General features: G+C 41.0%; 1 protein-coding gene across 1 annotated transcript; it reads right to left on the reverse strand.

Moving 5' to 3' along the window:
* Window positions 1-13,114: 13,114 nt before the first annotated feature.
* Window positions 13,115-17,937, reverse strand: LOC145495815 (uncharacterized). Its single transcript, XM_081475396.1, has 4 exons — window positions 16,343-17,937; window positions 15,887-16,080; window positions 14,713-14,853; window positions 13,115-14,063 (listed from the first exon to the last, which is right to left on the reverse strand). Exons 1-4 carry the CDS (start codon window positions 16,573-16,575, stop codon window positions 13,714-13,716), a joined length of 918 nt encoding a protein of 305 aa, XP_081331522.1. The 5' UTR covers window positions 16,576-17,937; the 3' UTR covers window positions 13,115-13,713.
* Window positions 17,938-22,152: the final 4,215 nt, after the last annotated feature.

A 22,152-nucleotide genomic window follows, 5' to 3' on the forward strand; every position in this document is an offset into this window, starting at 1 on the left:
GATTCGAAGCCACGCTCAGACAACACAGAGACGTGACTCGCGGGGAGAATCTAGGTCAAGAATTGACTCTAGCCCTTCAACGATCCATCGAGCAACAAATCGCTCAGGATCCTACCCTGACACCCGACTCCACGGTCCATTTCACCATGCAGTCCCGTGCCTTCACGCACGCCTTTCAGTCCACCACCTTCACCGTGCGCGAATTCGAAGAAGGGAGTGAAAGACTAAACACTTATCTCCAGTCTCTCGCGGCCAAACTCAACTCCAACGAAGAATTCACCCCCGACGACACGTTTACCATGGAAACCACTTTCATACGTACCCCAGGTCGTGGCAGTGGAAAAAAACGATACAAACCGAGTTGCGCCGCCGTGCGGGGAATCGTCAAACGGTCGCGCGTGACCATCCAAAACAAAGACACTCTCTGCTGCGCCCGAGCCATCGTCACCATGAAAGCCTGGGTAGACGCGAACGAGAATTCGCGTGACCAAGATTACCACAATCTCAAACAGGGACGACCCGTCCAAGAGCGATTGGCCCAAGACCTCCACCGTCGAGCCAACGTTCCCGAAGGACCCTGTGGCATTCCCGAACTGCAAAAGTTTCAGGCCGCCTTACCTGGCTACCAGCTCAAAGTCATGTCCATCGACCCACCCCACATGATCATCTACGCGGGACCCGAACCCTCGACCAAGATCATTCGTCTCGTCAAAGAAGGCGATCACTACGACGGATGCAATTCGTTTAAGGGATTCCTCGGCAAATCCTACTTCTGCGACGAATGCAATCGAGGCTACGATCACGACGACTTTAAAAATCATCCCTGCCTCGGTCAATGGTGTCCCGCCTGCAAACGAAAGGACTGTCCCGATTTCATCGAGAAAAAACGACCCCTAGCGCCAGGCAAGTTTCCCGAACCCACCGAGATCTGCCGATTGTGTCACAGACAATTCTTCGGTGACCGATGCTACAACGACCACTTGCAACGGCGGAGTCTCAGCATCCCCTCCATCTGCGACACTCACAAAAAGTGTGAGAAGTGTTGCCACGTCTACGAATGTAAACGCAGGACAGGACGAGGAGGTAGTCGTCGTTCCCCCGATCACAAGTGCGAATGGGGCGAATGCAGCATCTGCGAAAAACAAGTCCATCTGCCGACGCACCGTTGTTACATCCAACGCCTCCCCGAAGACGAAGACGAGCCCAAAAAGAAACTCGTCCCCCGCGACAAAGTCAACGGTCGACCCTTCGAAGAATCCGGTCCCGACGATCCAGACACGAGCGTCTTGGTAGACAGAGATCCGCCCCTTCAAGTGTACTGCGACTTCGAAGCCATCACCGACGCCGAAGGGAATCAGACCCCCATTCTACTCTGCCTGGAGGACGACGAAAATGAGATATGCTACTCCTTCTACGGGCCCAACTGCACCGCCGACATGTTCGACCAACTCGAATCCCTCGCCGTCGACCAGGACAATGACGAACGGAACGTCATCGTCCTCTTTCACAATCTCAAAGGCTACGACGGGATGTTCATCCTGCAACACTGTTACGCCACCCATCGAGAAGTCACCGGCCAAATCACCGTCGGCACCAAGATACTGTCCCTAAAATCCGACAGACTGACTTTCAAAGATTCCCTCTGCTTTCTCCCGTTCCCGCTGGCCAACTTTCCCGCCACCTTCGGAATCCAGGAACTGCGCAAAGGATTCTTCCCGCACAAATTCAACACCCTAGAAAACCAAGCGTACGAAGGTCCCATGCCACCGCGAGACATGTACGATCCCGACGGCATGTCCGCCAAAAAGAAAGCCGAGTTCGAACAGTGGTACCAAGAGAAAGTCGACAACGACTACCATTTCGTACTAAGGGAAGAAATGGAAGCCTACTGCGAGTCGGACGTCAAACTCCTCAAAGCGGGCTGTCAAAAGTTCCGGCAAGAATTCAAACAAAAAGCCGACTTTGATCCCATGGAGAAATGCGTCACCATCGCCTCCGCCTGCAACCGATTCTGGCGCAAGAAACTCGTCCCGATCAACACCATCGCCTCCAGACCCCCGCGAGGATGGCACGGGGCCCGATCCAATCAGTCCGTCGAAGCCCTGAAATGGCTAGCCTGGCAAGAACACTCGTTGCAACGCACGGGTCAAGGCGATCGTATCCTTACGGTGCGAAACGGGGGTGAAGTCCGACTAGCCGGTCATCTCGTGGACGGATACGATCCGACCACTCGAACCGTCTACGAATTCCACGGATGTCTATGGCACGGATGTCCTCGCTGTTTCCCGACCCATCGAGACCGATATCCCATCTGTCACGCCGATCGCACCATGCAGGAAGTCTACGAGGCCACACTCCGCAAACACGACCTTCTCAGTCGCCAAGGTTACCAGCTCTGCGTCAAGTGGGAATGCGACTGGAACCTAGAAGTCAAAACCGACCCTGATCTCAGCCAGTTTCTAGACACGTTCGAAATCGTCAAACCGCTCGAACCCCGAGAAGCTTTCTTCGGAGGGCGCACGAACGCCGTCAAACTGCATCACGTGGCCGACGGGGCTCGAGGAGAACAAATCAAGTACGTCGACGTGACGTCGCTCTACCCCTGGGTCAACAAGGGAAGCGACTACCCCGTAGGACACCCACAAATCATCGTCAACCCCGACGATCAAGACATCCATTACTACTTCGGCATGGCCAAAGTGGACATACTACCACCTCACGAACTTTACCATCCCGTTCTACCTTTTCGGCACAGGGGTAAACTCACCTTCCCACTCTGCCGATCGTGCGTGGAAGACGAAATGACCAAACCCCTCCTTGAGAAATCGCCTCGTTGCCCTCACACGTCCGAGCAACGCACGCTACGAGGGACCTGGTGCACCCCCGAAATCGAGAAAGCCGTTGCCATGGGATACACGCTCATCAAGATCCACGAAGTCTACCATTTCCCGCCAGAACAACGCCGTAGAGGACTCTTTGCCGATTACGTGAACACCTGGCTAAAAATCAAACAGGAATCCTCCGGCTACCCGAGCTGGTGTCACACCCCCCAACACAAGACACGGTACGTGCAACAATACCGCCAGAAAGAAGGCATCGCTCTCGATCCGGCCATGATCCAGAAAAATCCCGGACGCAAAGCCACCGCCAAACTCATGCTCAACTCCTTCTGGGGCAAGTTCGGCGAAAACCTACACAAACCCACCACCCAAGTCGTCTACACCGCAGCACAACTCTTTGATCTCGTTTCCAATCACTTCAACGACATAAAACAAGTCAGAATCGCCAACGACGAAGCCCTAGAGGTCGTCTACGCCGAGCTCGAAGACAACCAACCCGATAACGGACGAATCAACATCTTCGTCGCCGCTTTCACCACCTGCTGGGCTCGGCTCAAATTATACAGCTACCTGGAACTGTTAAAGCAACAAGTTCTCTACTTTGACACCGATTCCGTCATCTACTCGCACAAACCAGGTCAAGCCGACGTTCCGCTAGGCGATTACCTCGGAGAGATGACTAACGAATTGGACGACGGTGATTACATCATCGATTTCACCTCAGCAGGACCCAAGAATTACGGGTACAAGACAAAAAATGGAAAAGTGTGCTGTAAGGTGCGTGGCTTCTCCCTCAATGTACGAGGATCCAGGCAACTCAACTATGACGTCATGAAACAAAGTCTCCTCGACGAACTCGAACAACCTCTCGAGGACGGTGGACGACGCAACATCCCCGTCGTCAACCCCAACTTCTTCTACAGAAACCCAGCCACCAAACATCTCAAGGTCATCACACGCACCAAACGCTACGGACTCGTCTTCGACAAACGCGTCGTAGACACGAACACTTTCAAATCGTTTCCATACGGATACACACCCACGTAACTTCCTGTAAAAATCAATAAAAATCAATTGTTAAAACTCACTTCCTGTCTATCGCCTTATTTGGACATGTTGCCCTTATTTGGGCATGGGCGCCATGTTTGACCCCCCTGGACGCCATCTTGTTTATGCAAATCGAAAATACTGCCCTCTGATTGGTCGAGAGCCTTTTTTAATGATATGCATCGCCTCCTGATTGGTTACGGCCCCTATTAACGTGCTTTACTACTGTAATCGGTTTCGTAACGCTTGGGTCAAAGGTCACGTTTTCAGGAAGAAGTGCTGCATTTAGTTCGCTATCTCAGCGCTCACGATTTTATTTACCCAAAAATTTTATTTCACTAATTTGAAGAAGAAACAATGCTCTTTCAGACCAAACTAGTCGTTTTGAGAAAAGCCGTGTACCAGAACGCCTTTTTAGCATTTGAAAATTGGCTAACTGTAGACCTCTTGTAAACCTGTCTTGGGTCGTTAATTTAGAAAATTCATCAAATATTCCAGTTCTAATTAAATCGCGATCTATTTAGCTCTAAATAGACAAGAAAGGAAGTACAAATACGACGTGCAATCAGTTTGTTATGAAGATTTTTACTTTTGAGTTTACGAGCCTCTGAATATGCCGCTCATTTTCGATCGATTTTGGCCGATTTGGGGCATCGAAACGAAAAAATTGCGGAAGAAAATAATTTTTGATTTATCGAACTTAAAACAATATTTTTGTAACTAGTGCCCGTAGGGCTTCATTCTGGGCGAGTTTGAAGAAATTCGATTTTTTCGCTATTTCCAAGTCTAGTTGATATTTAGGCGAAGCTGCTCTTAAATATGTGTCAAATTTCAAGCCTCATGACTGCTGCTGAAGCCCTTTGGCCGAATTTTCAAGTTTTGCAAATTTTGAAGAAAGGAAAAGGAAATCGAACCTTTTGATATCATTTCCGAAAATAGTTCACCAAAAGGGTTCTCATGGCCAAATAAGAAAAAATCCGTTATTTCGCTTCTGTTGGCCGATTCTCGATATTTGCGGATTTACGCTCTTAAACCTTTAAGCACAACATCGCTGAGTTTTTATTAGCTATATATTCCTAGTGTTTTTTGTTAATTTTTTTGTTCAACTTCTTGTAATAAGATAATGTGAGTTAGTTTTTAGCATTTGCTATTTTATCTTTTCACTTTTAACTATTATTTTGATTTTTTGTTTGACAACCTCCTGAAAACCGATATAAGTGATGCTCTTAAAAGATTTTTAATTATTATCATACCATCATTAAATTAAAGGCCCAACTAGGCATATAATGCCTTCATTTAGTTATGTTTTGCTGTGCCAAGTGTTCCGTCAGTCGGTGAGCAGTACAAATAACAGCAATAACGGCAAAAAAAGAATAACAATAGTCGTTTCTACGCTTCGCGTATCCACGACAAAAAAAAACAGTGCTTGCCCCTGCCCTAAATCCTTGTTACATGCCCTTTTCCTTTTGCCCATCTTCTCGCTCCACCTAAGGTAGTGCCTGCAAAATGTGACGGGGGAATAGACGAGGAACTCTTACAAGTCGCCGTAAGCTCAAAGAACGTTATATCGTAGTACTTTTGTAATTGCGTTAGCCGTGTTATGTTAGCCGTTTCTTCTTTATTCAGTTTTATTCGTTTCATAAGGTTAGTATCAGTATAATTGTGTTTTGCCCCTTAGCATTGGGTATTCGCTTAACTTATAATCTTTCTCTTAGTCTTAATATTGGCTATTTTGGAATTCGCCTCGCTTTGTTGAAATTTCTATTTATTCAATTTGCTGTTTCCGTATTTAGCATGTTAATCATTTAAAAACACTTACAAAAGCCAACAGCATCTAATTAGCCAAAAATAACCTGTTGACCTATTATTTGGTTGATGTATTACTCGAAATTACAAAAAGGCGTGATTTAAAATAATAGGTTGTTCCTTTTTACTTCCGAAGTTTTCGTGATATTTATTTTACTTCCGAAGTTTTCGTGATATTTATTTTTAGTAATAGCGGTTGTTTTGGCTTATCACCGTAGCTAATTGCTTAAGAGTTCCGCGCTTGTCGCATTTCTAGAAAGTGTTACATTTTGTCAGTAGTTAATTTAGTTTTTCGATTACTTTACTAAATAAGTTCCTCGCCGAACTCACGCCGCTGTTTACTTCAATAGGATTAATTAACAACCTGTTGGTTGCTGACTCATCGCGTTTTAAGTATGAATACAGTTGTTGACACATCTAGTTGTTTAATTAATGTTTAGTTACTTAATTTGTAAAAGAGTGTGATTGAGCGGCAGAAAACCGCTAGTTAACACTTTAGAATTTATTAGCTATTCACTAGTTTTAATTTCGTTCGGTACTTTTCAATTTCGTGTAATTTTAGTTGTAACTTTCTCCGCCAAGCAACGAACACTTTTAACAATGAACTCGGAAAGTTAAGTTTCAATTTTTATTTGGTTGCGCTATCCTCAAAAGACTTTGTATTCTGTTATGATTACTTTTCACATCCTAGTGTTAGCACACGTATTATACTTTTTTAACAATAGACGCGTGTACGAATCATATATAAGTAACCACATTTGTAAAGGTTTTTTGATTACGTTCTACCTACGAATAAACTGCTGTTGGAACCAAGCTGACTTGTTGCTGTTGCTGTCCGTCCAGTTCGTGGTTAGATCCCGGCACCCAAGAGTGTAACGGCTCTTCCTTGCAAGCGAGTGCCCCGTTTGAGTCTAATTTTCCCCCGCAAGTATCGTCGGAGTTGTCTCGTCATCACGCATTCAGTGATTAACCGTTCCCCATACGCTCAGATAGGAAAAACCTACCGTTACAAAAATATAACTTTCAAATGTCTGAGGTACATACTTCTTTTTCCTCTTGCTTGCTGCTTCTTTTCAGCTTCACACGTTTAATCTGAAGTTAATAGATTCTATTAGATTGTTGTTTCACTTACTCAGTCCTATAGTTACTTGGACCTTAAAACTTTTTAGCTAACTTAAAAGTGAAACAATGTTTCATAAAGAAATTCCTAGTAACCCTATTATAGTAAAGATTAGGATTTTGAGTTCAACAAAATATGTCAACATGTTTGCACAGTGCTGCAATATTGTAAAATATCCCACAGCTTGTGACTTGGTTGTTCAGTTGATCCACAAGCCTTTCAGGAGCGTGCATAAAACAAAAAAGTACAAATCAGGAGTGAGATACTGAAAATACACCGATCAAAAATATTGCACCTATGATATGAAACATGTATCTCATATTTGTATTTACTCCACTGTGAAGGAGGCAGGTGGACGGAATAATCAAACTCATGAACTGGGAGATATTGCTATGAAGTACCACCATTCTTTCGGAGACTTATGTTAAGGGACAATCCTACGACAAACAGTGTAAGTATTATTATTGAAAGGAAAATAAGCTATGTGAAAAAGGGTAAAATCTGTATTGTACATGAATAATCATTACTTTTAGCTCTCACCTCTTCTCTGGGCGATGCAGTCGCTAAAAAAAAGAATAAATGGAAAACTGTGTTATTATTTATTTTTTACGAAGAATATCCTTTTTAGAGAGACAGAATAACAGAGTAATACTTTCAGAAGTTTTACTGGTGCTCAGTCTTTTAAGATCAGAGTAATGGGACACAATGGTCAATTAAAAAAAATACACTTAAAGTTTTTATATGCATAATTTGAATGTGTAAAGTCCAGCTTGTAAATACAAGGATTCAATAAAAGTATTTGTTACACTGGAACGTACATGTGTATCCCGAGTCAGGATACAAGTGTGAATTACAATTGTAGCCTTACAATATTGTAAAATCCGCTTGAATGCACGTGTATTTTAACAAATGCAAATTTTAATATCTCTGCTGCCCTTTCAAAATCTGCAGGCCTATTTAAAATTCCAATAGGTGGATGAAAGCATCCACAGGGAGAAGAAACTTCTCTTAAAGTTCCCTTGGATTTTCGATCTCAAAAAAAACCGACTTTCCTTAAAATTCCCAGGTTGGCAGATAACTTGACATCTCAGGAGCTCGTGGAGTTCCTCTTCACTAAAAGAAGACATGTTTTGACACTCCAAATACATGTGTTTCAGAAGTCTTACTCAATCATTGCAAATTCAATGCGACTTGTATTTTGCAGTTGTGATTTACGAGTTGGACTCTCGTAAAAATAAAAGTAGGACTCTTGTAAAAGTTTAATTAAATTTGATTCTTATCATGTTTTACTCATGTAGTGATACACCTGTAATTACAAGTTTGGACACTTGCAACGATTTTTAATAAACTCGTTTTTGTCTGCGCTTGTAAATACGATGGTGTGACTTGTTGATTAGATGACTTACGAAAAAGTTTTATTAAATTGACCCCAGGTCTGATGTTCAGCGTTTGTTATTTTTATAGTTCTGTAATGCAAATTTGTGGAGCCACGATAGCCTTATTATTAGCGTGCTCGTCCCCAGATCAAGCGGTCCGGGTTTGAGCCCAGGCCGGGGACATTGTGTTTTGTTCTTGGGCAAGACACTTAGCTCTCGCAGTGCCTCTCTCCACCTAGGAGTATAAATGGGTACCGGCGAATTGTTGGGAAAACCTAACAACTTCCATGAGAGTGACCTGCCATGGACTAGCATCCCGTCCAGGGGGAGTAGAAATACTCCTAGTCGCTTCATGCTACACAAACTGGGATAAGCTCTGGCAGCTATGAGCCAGTCGGCTCCAAGGCTTCACTTAATCCAAATTTGTCCATTGTTTATAGAGTGACTGGTCCATAGGGAAACAGCTAGTTTTCTTTTCCTCCAACCTCAATGTTTCCTTTGTTTTTGTCTTGGTGATCATTAAGAGCAGTTTCACGAAATATCAACTAGACTTGGAAATAGCGAAAAAATCGAATTTCTTCAAACTCGCCCAGAATGAAGCTCTATGGGCACTAGTTACAGAAATATTGTTTTAAGTTCGATAAATCAAAAATTATTTTTTTACGCAATTTTTTTCGTTTTGATTGCAAAACAGGTATAAGTCGAGTTTTGAAAGTGTTGACGGGCCAGCACGACTCCTGCAGTTTGCAAGGTTGTATAGCCTTTATAGCTTAGCTTTGACAAGGATGTCTTTTTACTGGGGATTTTCCTTTGCGATATGATAGAAGGGGTGGCTCCTTGAAGATATTTCTTAATTGTGGTTGATTCTGTATCAAGTGCCATTTCCCCATGAGTGTTTCTTTTATGTCGGGCAACGCCGGGTGGTATTGTGTGACAAAGGGTAGAATTTTCGGATCTTGTGTACTATAGGTGGACTCGGTCGATATATCGGTCGACAGTCGACCGATAGTCGACCGATAGTCGACCGATAGTCGGCCGACAGTCGACCGATATATCGGTCGATAGTCGACCGATATATCGGTCGACTGTCGACCGATAAATATGTCGACCGATATAGTCTTAGTCCATCGATACTCGACCGATACATGACTGATACATGACCGATACTTGACCGATACTTGACCGATATTTGACCGACAATTGACCGACACTTCACCGATACTTAACCGACACTTGACCGACACTTGACCGATACATGACCGACACTTGACCGATACTTTCCGCCGTGTCATTATTATTTAAATTAAGTATCCCCGTCTGTCGATAAAGAGCAAACAGAACGCGAATAACAAACGAAAAAAAATCCTGCATTTTCTTTCGTTTATCGAACAGATACGACGGCGAACACGCAACGCATTTCAGCGAACTAATACAAGTGATTTTCTAATTTCTTGCAACTTCGAGCGATAAAAACTGGCCAGAGAAATGCCAGACTGGAGAGAAAACCAGAAAGAGGGAATGTATAAATTTGGTGCGGCATACCAGATGCAAAAATTGCGGACTAATCCATCGAAAATATCCAAATGAAATATCCCAATCATTAGCTTCCTTTCAGCTGTTCTTCCCATATTCTCTTGTAAGCGTCACCAGTTTACGACAATTTTGATTGGTCTTTCCAACAATACCATACCATTTCCATATTAGGTGCGCTACAAGGCGCCTTCAGCGAGAAATCAGTTTGTTCTGAACTCAAAAACTATTGGCGAATGAAACAACTTTTCAACACACCGGGTAATCATCTAATTTTAAATTCAGCAAGGAAACAAAACTTTAAGAACTTTGAAGTTATGCATCTTTTGGCGATGTATTAGAAAACATGCTAACAACTGGAAACTGTTTTTCAAAGTCAAGCGAAAATCGCTCCATACCGGGTCGTGTTTTGAGCGGTTTCCCCTTCAGCTCACTGCAGAAGTCTATGAAAGCCATGGGCAAAAATTAAAGCATACTTAAATTGAACAAAGGACATAAGAAAACTGCTGTAAGACACAAAGGCAAGATAATACCTTACGCAGTTTATAGTGACTTACAGTAAACGTTGTTAAAGCTGTTCGAAAACAAGCAAGATGTAATTAAAGTTTGCCGCATCCAAAAATGTATCGAAGCGTACGTGAGCAATGAGAAAGCCAACTTACTGCAGCAATGCCAATTACGATGCTTTCAACCAATCAGTCAACATTCAGTTCTACTTCAGGTGCTGACGAAAATTCCTACTTTTCTCGGGAAGAAAAAAGCCTAAATCGAAAAACAAATACATTTTTCTTGAAACGTAGGCAAGCGTTTTATTAAAATCTAAAAAAAGTGTAGAAATTGCATTCAAGAAGGTGGTCAGCAGGGAACAATTTTTGTCCTTATTTTCAATATTTCGTGCTAACGGAAAACGCATGCTTATAATTCTTAAGATTAACGTAAGAGTTGACATGATACTACAAACTAAGGATAAAACTGTAAGTTTCTTGCGTAAAACTCAGTATTTTGTTCTGGGTCACGTTACATATTGGGCGTGTCCCGATGACGTCATCAACTACTTTGCACTTACACACTAAAACTATTGCTAAATTTGGTTGAATAAAAACAAAGTTTTGTCAAGTTATAGCCAATTGAATTTTCCCTAGCACTGCTTGGTCGAAGTTCTCGTTGCTTTACGCAATAGAGGGAGATAGCATGAGCACGCATGCTCATGGATTCTCCTTCCTTCTGGCTAAAACTGTGAGCTTCGATCAAGCAAGGGCAAACAACCGTTACCCACACAACCTTTCGGTATTGTAGCGTATGGTCTTACACTCTTGTACGACAACTTTTCTTCAATTAGATATAATGGTGAGTGTCTTCTTGTCTTCTTTTGAAAACATCTGTCTAGCGTAATTAACATATCTTGGGTGAGACGACCCGTTTAATGTGTTAAGTAAACCAATCAAATTGAGCAGTCTTTCTTACGGAAGGGTCTTTGTTATAAATACATGTCATACCTAAGTGCTCGGTCGTTTACCCTACCCAGTTTTTCAAGTTTATTCAACCTACATATCTTTTTCAATATATTGTTAATTGATTTATTTTCTATATATCTTTTTCAAGTAAATTCAACCTATATATCTCTTGTTTAAACCTCTCCCTTCTTTATTCCGCAGAGCCTCCCACCAGTCCCCCCTTTAAAGAAAGGCGACTGCGCTTTGTTTTCTCTCTCCCAGCCTCTTAGTGGCACAAATAAGCCTCTGCGGAGGAGAGGGTTTTACAAGCACGAATTATAGGTGCTACACGATTTGTGCGTCACAATAAACACGGCTACGAGAATCGTACCAAGAGCGTGGAAACGTGGAAAAAGAAATGAATTATTGAGCAAAACAATGTCATCCGAAAAAAAAATTATATTACGAAATTCAAATGGAAATGGTTTTTGAAAGCATGTATTTTAACGAAATTTTAATTGGCTTTCTTTCCAAAGGCAAGATATTTCGAGTGGTAAAACTGAGCTATTTAATTTGAGTGGATGGAGAGGCAACTACTCTCGCGCCAAGAGATTAGCACGGTAAAATTGTTTGTTTTTTCTTCTAAGGAGGTGTCAGGGTTTTCCCGAAAACATTCCTCTGTAGGAAAAATGACGCAAAACAGAAAATTGCTTGCAGCTCGCAAATCCACCTCAGCCCTCTCCTCCCCCTCTCCCATTCAATTTTCTAATTTCCGTCCATTAAAAATAATGATGATAATGGTGATTAAGATAATAATTGCTTCACATTGCTTCACATCTTTCAATCATTAAATTTATTTCATCATTTGTTATAGTTTTGTACAATATAAAATTGGATGTGTAAATAATAATTATCAACAGTTTACTAATAGCTACGAATTTCGTTCCAGAAGCAGTAATTTTTGGTTACTCTTTTTCGTTTTGAAAAAAAGTGCAACAAACTTATTACATAGCATTCTGTTATTACGATGATCTACATTTAAAGCCTAAAAACTAAACATAAAGTAAAGTAACAACAAATCAAAAGTCTTCCAAAACTTAGTGATCTAAAACATTTCTTGGCACATATTAAATAAGGCCTTTTTACTCTAATTCATAACTACAATTACTAGCCAAAATTTTAATCTGTTAATAGCACATTGCTAAAGTATAGAATAAAACGTGGAGCTTAATAGGGTAAATGAAGATAATTGATGAATTAGTTAAATTATTATTATTTTTAATTATTTTCCCAAATAAAAATCATCCTTTGGGTAAAAAGGGAGAAGCTTTCCCTCGCTTTTTAACCTATTTGATTGGGCGGGATAATCACTGAGCGCTTCCCTGCATTTTGATTCGTTTAATTTTACCGACGTCTTAACCGTCCTTTCCGTAACAGATTGGACCACCCTCTCGTACTTTTCTTCGTCGACGACCCTTAATTCGCAGATGCCAATGAAGTCCCTGAGGGTGTTTCGACGGACACCGAAACGTCGCATGGCCCCCGCGAAGGAGCACTGGTTATCTTTCATTATTTCGAGAACACCTAAAAACCTGTCGTGAATTCCCGCATAAGGTACACCTACTTGGATTCACGAAGATGGAGAACCGCAAGTAAAATAAAAACCCAAAGATCATGCAACTGAAAATGGCAGATTTCTAGGTACATACGCGCAATACATCATGGTTAACTAGGATCCTTTTAAAATTTAATGAACATTTATTAATGCGCCTTAACGTTCAATGCCATAGCTTTGCCGGGAGAGGTCAAACGGTCATTCCTTTAAAATATCTCAGGAATTATCAACCTTATTCTTATTCTGTCATGTCTCTTGTTTATCTTATTTTGGATGTGTATTCCAGTCTTCTTAACATATATAAATAATCGTTCAAATTCTTAAAAGTTGTCATGGTAAGGGTCAGAAGTACCTTCATCTTATCATTGATTTTTTTGATCAAAAAATTGAAAAATGTAAAGAAATGAATAAAATCGAATGGGTACAAAGATCAAAATATAGCCAGTTTGACCTCCGGACGTTGCCAAGGCAATAATTGTGTATGATTTCAAGCTCAAAAGGTCGGGCATTATCATCTACTGAACACCTAAAAGCGTCGAAGAATTCAAGCGAGTAACACCTAATAACAACAGACGTTCCAGGGGTCATAACCAAAGAAAAAAAAAATGAATAAAACTGAAACAATAGAAACATCAATGGAAGTAAATAATCATTAAGATTACCGTATTTACTCGTTCGAGCCCCACCCAGAATAAGTACCGCATGTAATATTGAGGCACTTATTTGCGCAAACTACAGTACAGTCTTTTTCAGTTTGAAAAGGGTATTGTTATCAATTCCTTATCTATAAATGTTTTTTTAAGAAGTATACGGTTGTTGAATAAGCTCCCCTCTCTAATGAGCGTCCCGCACCAAAAAAGCACAAAATGAATAAAACGTGGAGCTTGATAGAGTAAATACGGTAAATGAAGATAATTGATGAATTAGTTTAATTATTTTTTAAAAATTATTTCCCCAAATAAAAATCATCCTTTGGGTAAAAAGGGAGAAGCTTTCCCTCGCTTTTTAACCTATTTGATTGGGCGCGATAATCACTTAGCGCTTCCCTGCATTTTGATTCGATTAATTTTACCGACGTCTTACCCGTCCTTTCCGTAACAGATTGGACCACCCTCTCGTACTTTTCTTCGTCGACGACCCTTAATTCGCAGATGCCAATAAAGTCCCTGAGGGTGTTTCGAGGGACACCGAAACGTCGCATGGCCTCCGCAAGGGAGCACTGGTTATCTTTCATTATTTGGAGAACGCCTAGATATCTGTCGTGGATCCCTTGCAAATTGGATCCTGTGACCAATCCTGGAATATTAGAAAGAAAAAGTCCTAATTCAGAATTCATTACCATTCGTTTCCCCAATTTATGAAATATTGAAACTTCACCTACACTAAATGATATGTTTGGCAGATATTTGTCAAATTATCATGTACATCAGTTTTCTTCTAGAATTAGCAGCCGCGATCGTATACTTACTCGTTTACATTCAGGCGATATTGCGCGATAGCGAGTTAGAAAGTCCTAAGCGGTATTACCAAACCTTATCACTTTTCACATAAACTTTCTAGTATTTTATATTTGAGGAGTTTAAAATAGTCGTCCGGCAATAGTTCGTAGAAAATTTTCAGATAACTTGTAAGAGGGTAGCAGAGGTTTATGCGTGACGCGTGATAAGGGCAAAAATTAGAGAGTGACGCGTGAAAATAGCGAGAACAGAAACGGAATTCGTTAATTTTTGACATAATCTGCTGTTTCAAGTAAACGTGACACGTGAGTTTCGTTAAATTTGTGCGTGACCATGACCCCCCCCCCCGCCGCCCCTTTGCTGCCCTATTGTAAGAGACGTACTATCTTAAACGTTCCCTACCGCCTACGTCTCTTTTCTCTAGATTTTTTGTTATCTGTGACGATCTGCGATAGTAAAGTTAAGGAGGCAATGTATTTCCAACAAACCTCGGTGATTCTTTGAGTCCTTGTCTTTTTTTGGCTCCTCGGGGTTTGGTTCCTCATCTCCGGTTTCACTCAATTCGGTACCTTCGTCGGTATCTTCGTCCTCAACGTCTCCGTCTTTGCCCGGAAAAGTCGCCCGCGCCCCTACATAGCCAAATACAAATATATTAAGCAAATGCTAACTTAACCTTACTCGTGTCTCTGGACTGACTTAAGCTTCATTCTTCCAAGACCGCGCCTCAAATAATCCCTAACATTTATTGTTCGCTAAATATCGATTGTAGATTGTTTCTACACGCAAACGATCCCCCGCAAAAAAGTAACAAGAACGGTGGAGATTTTACACGGAGTTAGGGTTAGGGTTAGCTAAAGTTTCGATAAGTTCTTCTAAAACTATATTCAGACTGTTAACATGTTACAAGTTCTTTCTGGTATCTTTATTTGTGCCTTTGCTCAAATGTTCCGCGGAGACCGTCTTAAACAACAAAACCCTGTCTGCAATTGTTAATTCTCAAAACTTTTTCTTAGAGATACATCAGTGTGTGACCAATCCAACTTTTTTTTCGGCTCTTTTCGAAAATGTTCTGTTACTTTTCACTTGAGTCCAATATGATAAAACGCAGACACCGTTTTTTAGCGCTTTAAGTCCGGAAACCCGGGATCAAATCAAATTAGTGAAATACAAAATTGGCTTTGAGTCATGGCGTTCAAAAGCCAAATCAAACGCTCGCCTTTAGACATTATGAAAAATTGTACAGATCAATTTCTTACAAAAAGGATGGCATATTTAAACAGACAGCTCTTAAAACTTCAATTTGTTATAGGGTTTGAGGTATCTGCAGTTTAACCCAGGTGTACTACATCGTTTCGACGTGAGACACCCCTGAGGGTGAACGGTAAAAAACCTGAAGAACATACGCCCTTATATATGAACCTTTTTTTTTTAAGAACGTTGAAACTGAGATTTACCAAAATTTTAAGAACATGCTAAGAACATACCCAAGGCTGAGAGTTAGAGAACGTCTATATTTTGTCGATTTGTTATAATTTTGTGAAAAATAGAGTGTAGTTAATTTCTGTGCGTTTCGCGCTCCTACCATCCCGGTCATTCACCCTTCCACGGTTTGCGTACACAAAATTGACAAAACATACATTTGCGATAATTGTTTTTGCGTACCTTCTAGCTCCTCAATTCTTTGTTGCATTGCCGCTATGGTAGCTTGATACTCGGCCTCCCTCTTTTTGTACAGTTCATCGGATTGCCGAATCCGTTCTCGGGCAGCTGCGAGGTCACTTTGAATATCTTTGAACTTTTTGGCCATACTTGTCTTCTCTATCTTCTCGCGGGTGGCTTTATTGGTTTCCTCTACACTGTAAACAAATGATACAAAGTAGTTAAATCACAAATGCCTGTTTGAACGGATATCCATTGATTATCTGAACGGTCCTTTGTAACTGATTTGTTTTGTTTCAAGTTTGTTTGTTATCTATTTTCGATATATACATATATTCTTTAGTCTGTTTAAATCTAAATAACCTTGACGCTAAATCATCATACTAATAAGGTGACTAGCTTTAAAATATTTGTTTTGATTTTTTCATCTCGAATTGGCGTATAAACATTATGTCTTACCAATCGTCCAGATCAACGGTTCCCGCCTTTCGTTTACTGGTACTCGGCATCATGTCCGCACTCTTCTTCTCGGGTGTTTCAGAGTCCATAACTCCACGTACTAAACTGGAATCTAAACAATTGCAACGCGTAATCGAGTCGCCGCAAAACTTGCATTTGTTTGGGCAATTGATGAGTGTGTGCCCATCTGCCAAACCACATATCCTACACTTCTTCTTCCGCGACTCAGCCATAACGAAAGAGAGTTCTGGTACCAGATAATATTACCACCTTACTTGAAGAGAGATATATACTGGCCAAGGTCACCCTTGGAGATCATTCTGTGACGTTGTTGAAATTAACAATTGCCAGAGACTATTTTCTTTGACAGAAATTTTTTCAAGTTGTGGCTTACATTAGTTAGTTTTTATTTTGCCATACTGCTTATGAAAAAAATCATGACAAAATGACAAAAAGTACCAAAAAAGTTTCACAAAGAGAATGGCTGACTTCCAGCCTTCAATGTGCTGCTCAAATACGTTCACGTGCGCGCAGTTTACAAGTGGTAATTAAAAGAAGGAGAATTTTTAAAATACGTGTTATTCTTTGCATGGGGGCGTACATATTAGATGATCTTCAGCCATCTCATGATCAATGCTTCGTGTGAATTTCACACGCGCTAACCTTCTGTGTGTCACCCCACAACGCGTCGTTTCAGCTGAAGGTGTAACATGTTTAAAGCAGAATTAAATCTGTTGGCAACAATTACAAAGCAAACGTTTTGGTTCGTTTCCGATTTGGTTAAGACAGATCTAGTTTAGGCAAAACACAAACATCTAACAAGCAGTTTCAGTAGATATAATTTTACTCAGATAAAATGAGCGACCTGAAGTAGCTCTTTATTGATTAAAATTGATAACAGAGTTAAATCTTTGTCGGAGGCTTAAATTCAGTGGTAATCCTATTGAAGTATGCCGACTGTTAATCAAAAGTGTAAAATTTCCGGTTTTCATTCATGCGCACAGCGATCTGAAAACCCAGCCTCAAACGCGCGGCAGTTTCTTTTGATCTTTGGTGGTATATCCTGACTATCCTGCGCGTGGGTGTTTTTTCTCTTCACACCCCAAGCAATAAACTGTGAGCATTAAGGGGCGGACCATTTCACTTTTTATTAAGGGGGCTGGTTGAATGATTTGATTTGGACATTTTTTTTCAAACCCTTTTATACGCAAGTTTTTTTTTCTCAGGGCATGTGCATGCATGATATTTTCCTCCTTTGTATAACATTCTTTACGGCTCTGTGAACGTATCTGAATGTTTTTCCAGTGCACATATTATGGCTGGATTTTTTCAACATTCCCCCACCCTCAGTAATGAAATGGTTAGCCCCTTAGTGCTAAGTTCCTTCATGAACATTTTTACCCTCCTTGGTAAGGTCTCTGCGATAACACGGAACGAATAGTGCTGCTCACTAGTTTTTATTTCAACATTTGTTTCTGAGAGAAAATTGATAACAGACTTAAATCTTTGTCGGAGGCTTAAATTCAGTGGTAATCCTATTGAAGTATGCCGACTCTTAACCAAAAATGTAAAATTTCCGGTTAATATGCGCACAGCGATCTGAAAGACCCAGCCTGAAACGCGCGGCAGTTCTTTTGATCTTTGGTGTTATCCTGCGCGTGGGTGTTTTTCTCTTTGTTTGGGCATTTTTTCAAACCCTTTAACTGAATGTGACTCTGGTCAGGTTTAGTTTAAAACAATCGTATACCAATCAACTTAGCACATTTTTTTAGCAAGTTTTATTTCAATTTCTACTTTAAATATCAAATTTATATCAACAAGGGAAGCGACTTGGAAATTTGTTTCTGCGAGAAAAAAAATAAGTCACGTTCTTTTTTATAAAACGAGGAAGCCTGTACCAAAGAAATTCCAGAAGACTTAGGGTTAGGGTTAGAGCAAAATCCGATTGTTATTGAAGCTTCCATCCTTCCTTTTCTTAAGGTGCTAGGCTCGGCAGTATTTCTTTTGCCTTAAAAATAAAAAACAAACTTAGTCAATTAGCAGAAATGATGCCATATATGAACTATATGTCAACTGAAACATTTATGACAAATTCCAGATGTCTTTTCTTTGGCTTCTCAGTAGCAAGCGCTCTTTTCGGGAGCAAACTGCGATCTTTCAAGGACTTTTGCCATTCGCGTTAAGTGAAAGTAACGCTACCTGGAATGCCCAATTTTTTTCGGGATGAACTTGGGCCCCTTATATTTGGAGTTAATAGAGGGAACAAACTCCGTGTAATAAACTGGTTACAAAGGAGGAGACTTTTGAAAAGAAGTGTCAACTGTGTGAATTGTCGGAGGGCGATGCGGCTCACTCGCCATCTACATAATGTTGATGGATACATTTGGTGAGTAGTTAAACCCAATTTTTCCTGCTCAATGTTTAGAAAATATGAAAAAACTTCCTTTAAAAAATATATGTTTAAAACTTCAACAGGAGATGTCTCCGATGTAGACGTGCTTCCTCAGTGAGAGCAAATTCATATTTCGCTGGAAGCAGAATTTCTTTAGGAAGACATTTGCACTTTCTTTGGAAATGGGCACAGAGTGATTCCTTGAAAGTAATGGAGATTGAAGGGACAGCATCTCGGAAAGTTTTGGTCAAGTTTGCGCGAAGGTGCCGGGAGGTTGCATGGGAAGCACTACTACGCCACCCAATCCCACAGTTAGGCGGCCCAGGCGTTATTATACAAATCGATGAATCAAAGTTTAACCACAAGTCCAAGGTAGGTACAGAACATGATCCCAGGTGTCAAGGTTGCCTTTGAAAGGTGACTACAGCACCACAGGAGTGACACGAGTACCGTATGAGTAACATACAAGTACGTACAGATACATACTAGTAACATACAAGTACGAGTACATTAGAGTCAGGATACGAGTACATACGAGTCACATATTCCGGCTTGCGGACAACATGTTTTCATTCATATTCCTTGCGCCAGTAGTTGAATAATCTAAAAACACACACGCAGTTAATTTAATAAAGTAAGTAATTTTCAGGATAAGTTTTTAATGTCCGCCCACCCTTTTAAGACGGCATCAACTTTTATAATCACGTTATAAATGACGTTAAGGAAAACGAGCAAAAGGGAAAAGCGGAGGATTTGAGCTTTGTTTCATCACTGTTAGAGTTCTTAGCATGATAACGCGCCAATTTTAAAGACACTAATGATTCGACGCTTTAAAATTCATTAAATAACTTCCAAAAGCGCTACCGCCCTTTTGTTTGCTGTGGGCCCTTTGGTTTGCGCAGGGCCCTTTTCGTTTGCGGTGGGTCCTTTTCGTTTGCGGTGGGCCCTCTTCGCAAACTTCAAGGGACCCTTCACGCTCTCGCAGAGAAAACTTTCCTGAGTAGTAGTGTAACAGTAACACACACATGGATGATAGGAGTTCTGTGCAAACCCCTAAGCAGAATTATTAAAATAGGGAAACCCCCACCCCCCCATCATAAAACGAGCGAGCTTCGCGAGTGAGTTTTATGGTGGGTTTTTTTTTTCCCTATTTTAATCATTCTGCTTAGGGGTGTCACAGAACTCCTATCATCCATGTGTGTCTTTGAGATGTGTCCAAGCTACAACAATCATTGCCGCACCCACCCCCACAAAGGCCGGGTTTGTAACACTTATCGCTTCCGAAGAATTTTGAATTTCGCGTTCGGTGAGCTGGCTACGCGTCGGTGATTCCTAACCTTTTCACATGTCTTTTTAAAAATTCTGTTTATGACGCGAGTGTAATGGTGAGGTTATGTTGTGAGTGTAAGCGTTCTTTCTTGATATGACATGATAACTAAGTCGTAAATTTAGCCAGTTTCCCGTTACAGCCACAGAGGCAATCCTGTTTCTCTTCCCAGCAAACTTAGAATTACCTAGTTAATTTAAGTCTTGCGTTATGTTTTTGAACATGTATAAGAGATTGCCTGATACTTGTACATATATTTTAGTTTATTTCTTTTTTATTTTCGGCTTTTTCAGGTACGCACGTGCGTACAGGTAGCTACGCCGCTGTGGTAAACGCGGTCAACTGTGGGTAATACGCATGAAATCTACAAAGTAAAATACAAGAAATTGGATCTTTCTCAGAAATCTTCGATTTGGTTTTTACTGCTCGGTGTAGTCATTAATTCAACGGGGTAGCGTGGGGAGAAATCCCGAAATTAGCATTTGAGGGTGTGTGTGTTTGCGTGAGTCAGGGGTGGGGGTGGGGACTTTCTTTGGTGCTTCGTGTGAGCATGTTGCTGCCTAAAATGGCAATAACATAAATTAATAATAACAAATACAATTAAAAAACTCGTTCCCAGGTTCATTATAATAATAATAATAATAACAATAATAATAATAATAATATATAACTTGTTTCGCCTTTGGGCGGGTAGTTATTTCAAGTTGCCCAACCCCCCTACCCCCTGGGAAAAAATCCTTCAAACCTTTTCCACTGCAGGGTCACAAGGGCCGATCTTGTATCGGGGAGTGCCCCGGGAGGGTGGTAACCGAAGAAACCAGCGTTGTTCTTCAGCCTACAAGATTGAATATAAGCTGAATGCAGAGGCCACCAGCTTGAGTGTATCTTGCATCTGATAGGAAATAGTCTTTCTTAATTTTTCTCTATATATTCAACACGTTTTAACGAAATTTGTTTCTTCTTCCACACAGTTCCAAAGGGGGCGTCGACCTAGAGGAGAGAGATGGGTTCTTGGGCTTTTTGACACACAGTTTGACCCCGCTCGACCTTATTTACAGCTTGTGAGAAGGCGCGATGCACGTACTCTTTTTGCCCATTATCCAAAGACACGTACAACCAGGCTCTTTGGTTTATACTGATGAATGGGCGGCATATAGGCGAATTCAAAGGGCCTTGGGTTTCAATCATCAAACGGTTAATCATTCGGTTAACTTTGTAGACCCTGTCACAGGTGTCCATACACAACACGCAGAGAGCAATTGGTCTGCAGCCAAGGACAAATTTAAGAAGATGAAAGGGAACACAAATCCCGACTTCCTGCTAGAATACCTTCAAGAATTCATGTGGAGAAGATGGCATGGTGAACCTCACCCGAATGGCTGTTTTGAACGGTTAATGCAGGAGGGGGTAAAGTGAAATACGAACTTTTGAGCCCCAAGGTCGTCATAATTGCTTCAGTGTCCCAAATACTCTTACCACTTATCGTAGCATACTGGAGTGTTTCTGCTCCATTATTCCTGATTTAAATATTTTTTCAAGATTTTCTTATTGAGAAAACCCCTTTATATCATTTGAAATTACCGTGTTACCCGATTGGCTACAATAAGCGAATTGTGTACCATTCATGACATTCCTATGCGGATATCCAGAAAAAGGGGGTGCTTCCTTATATTTCGGGTAGGTGGGTGCCGCAGAGTTTACTGCTTAAACCTCTGCGTGTTTGAGACAGATTTGCTGGTGTTGTCGTCTTTTGGCAGCTTTTTATGAAGTGGTCCGTGTAGCCATATGGAGTGCGTCGACTACGTGTTGTACTTCAGGTAATTTGCCATCCTCAGTTGAAGGGATCTTCTTTGCTCTGTCGAGAAGGGTTCTGGCTACAGAGAGTTTGTGTTGGGTAGTGGGAGTCTTTAATGAGGATACCAACATCACAAGAAAGTGGTTTACAGAAGGGTCCTCAGAAAATGTACATATATGAAAATTAACAAAAAATTAAGAAATATAAAATCTAAGACTATATGTACAAAATTTGAAGGAAAAAAAATAAAAACAAATTATAAAACAGAAAATCTTAGAACATAGATGTACAAAAGC

The sequence above is a fragment of the Orbicella franksi genome, chromosome 8 (genome assembly GCF_964199315.1).
Source record: "Orbicella franksi chromosome 8, jaOrbFran1.1, whole genome shotgun sequence".
Taxonomy (NCBI): Eukaryota; Metazoa; Cnidaria; class Anthozoa; order Scleractinia; family Merulinidae; genus Orbicella; species Orbicella franksi.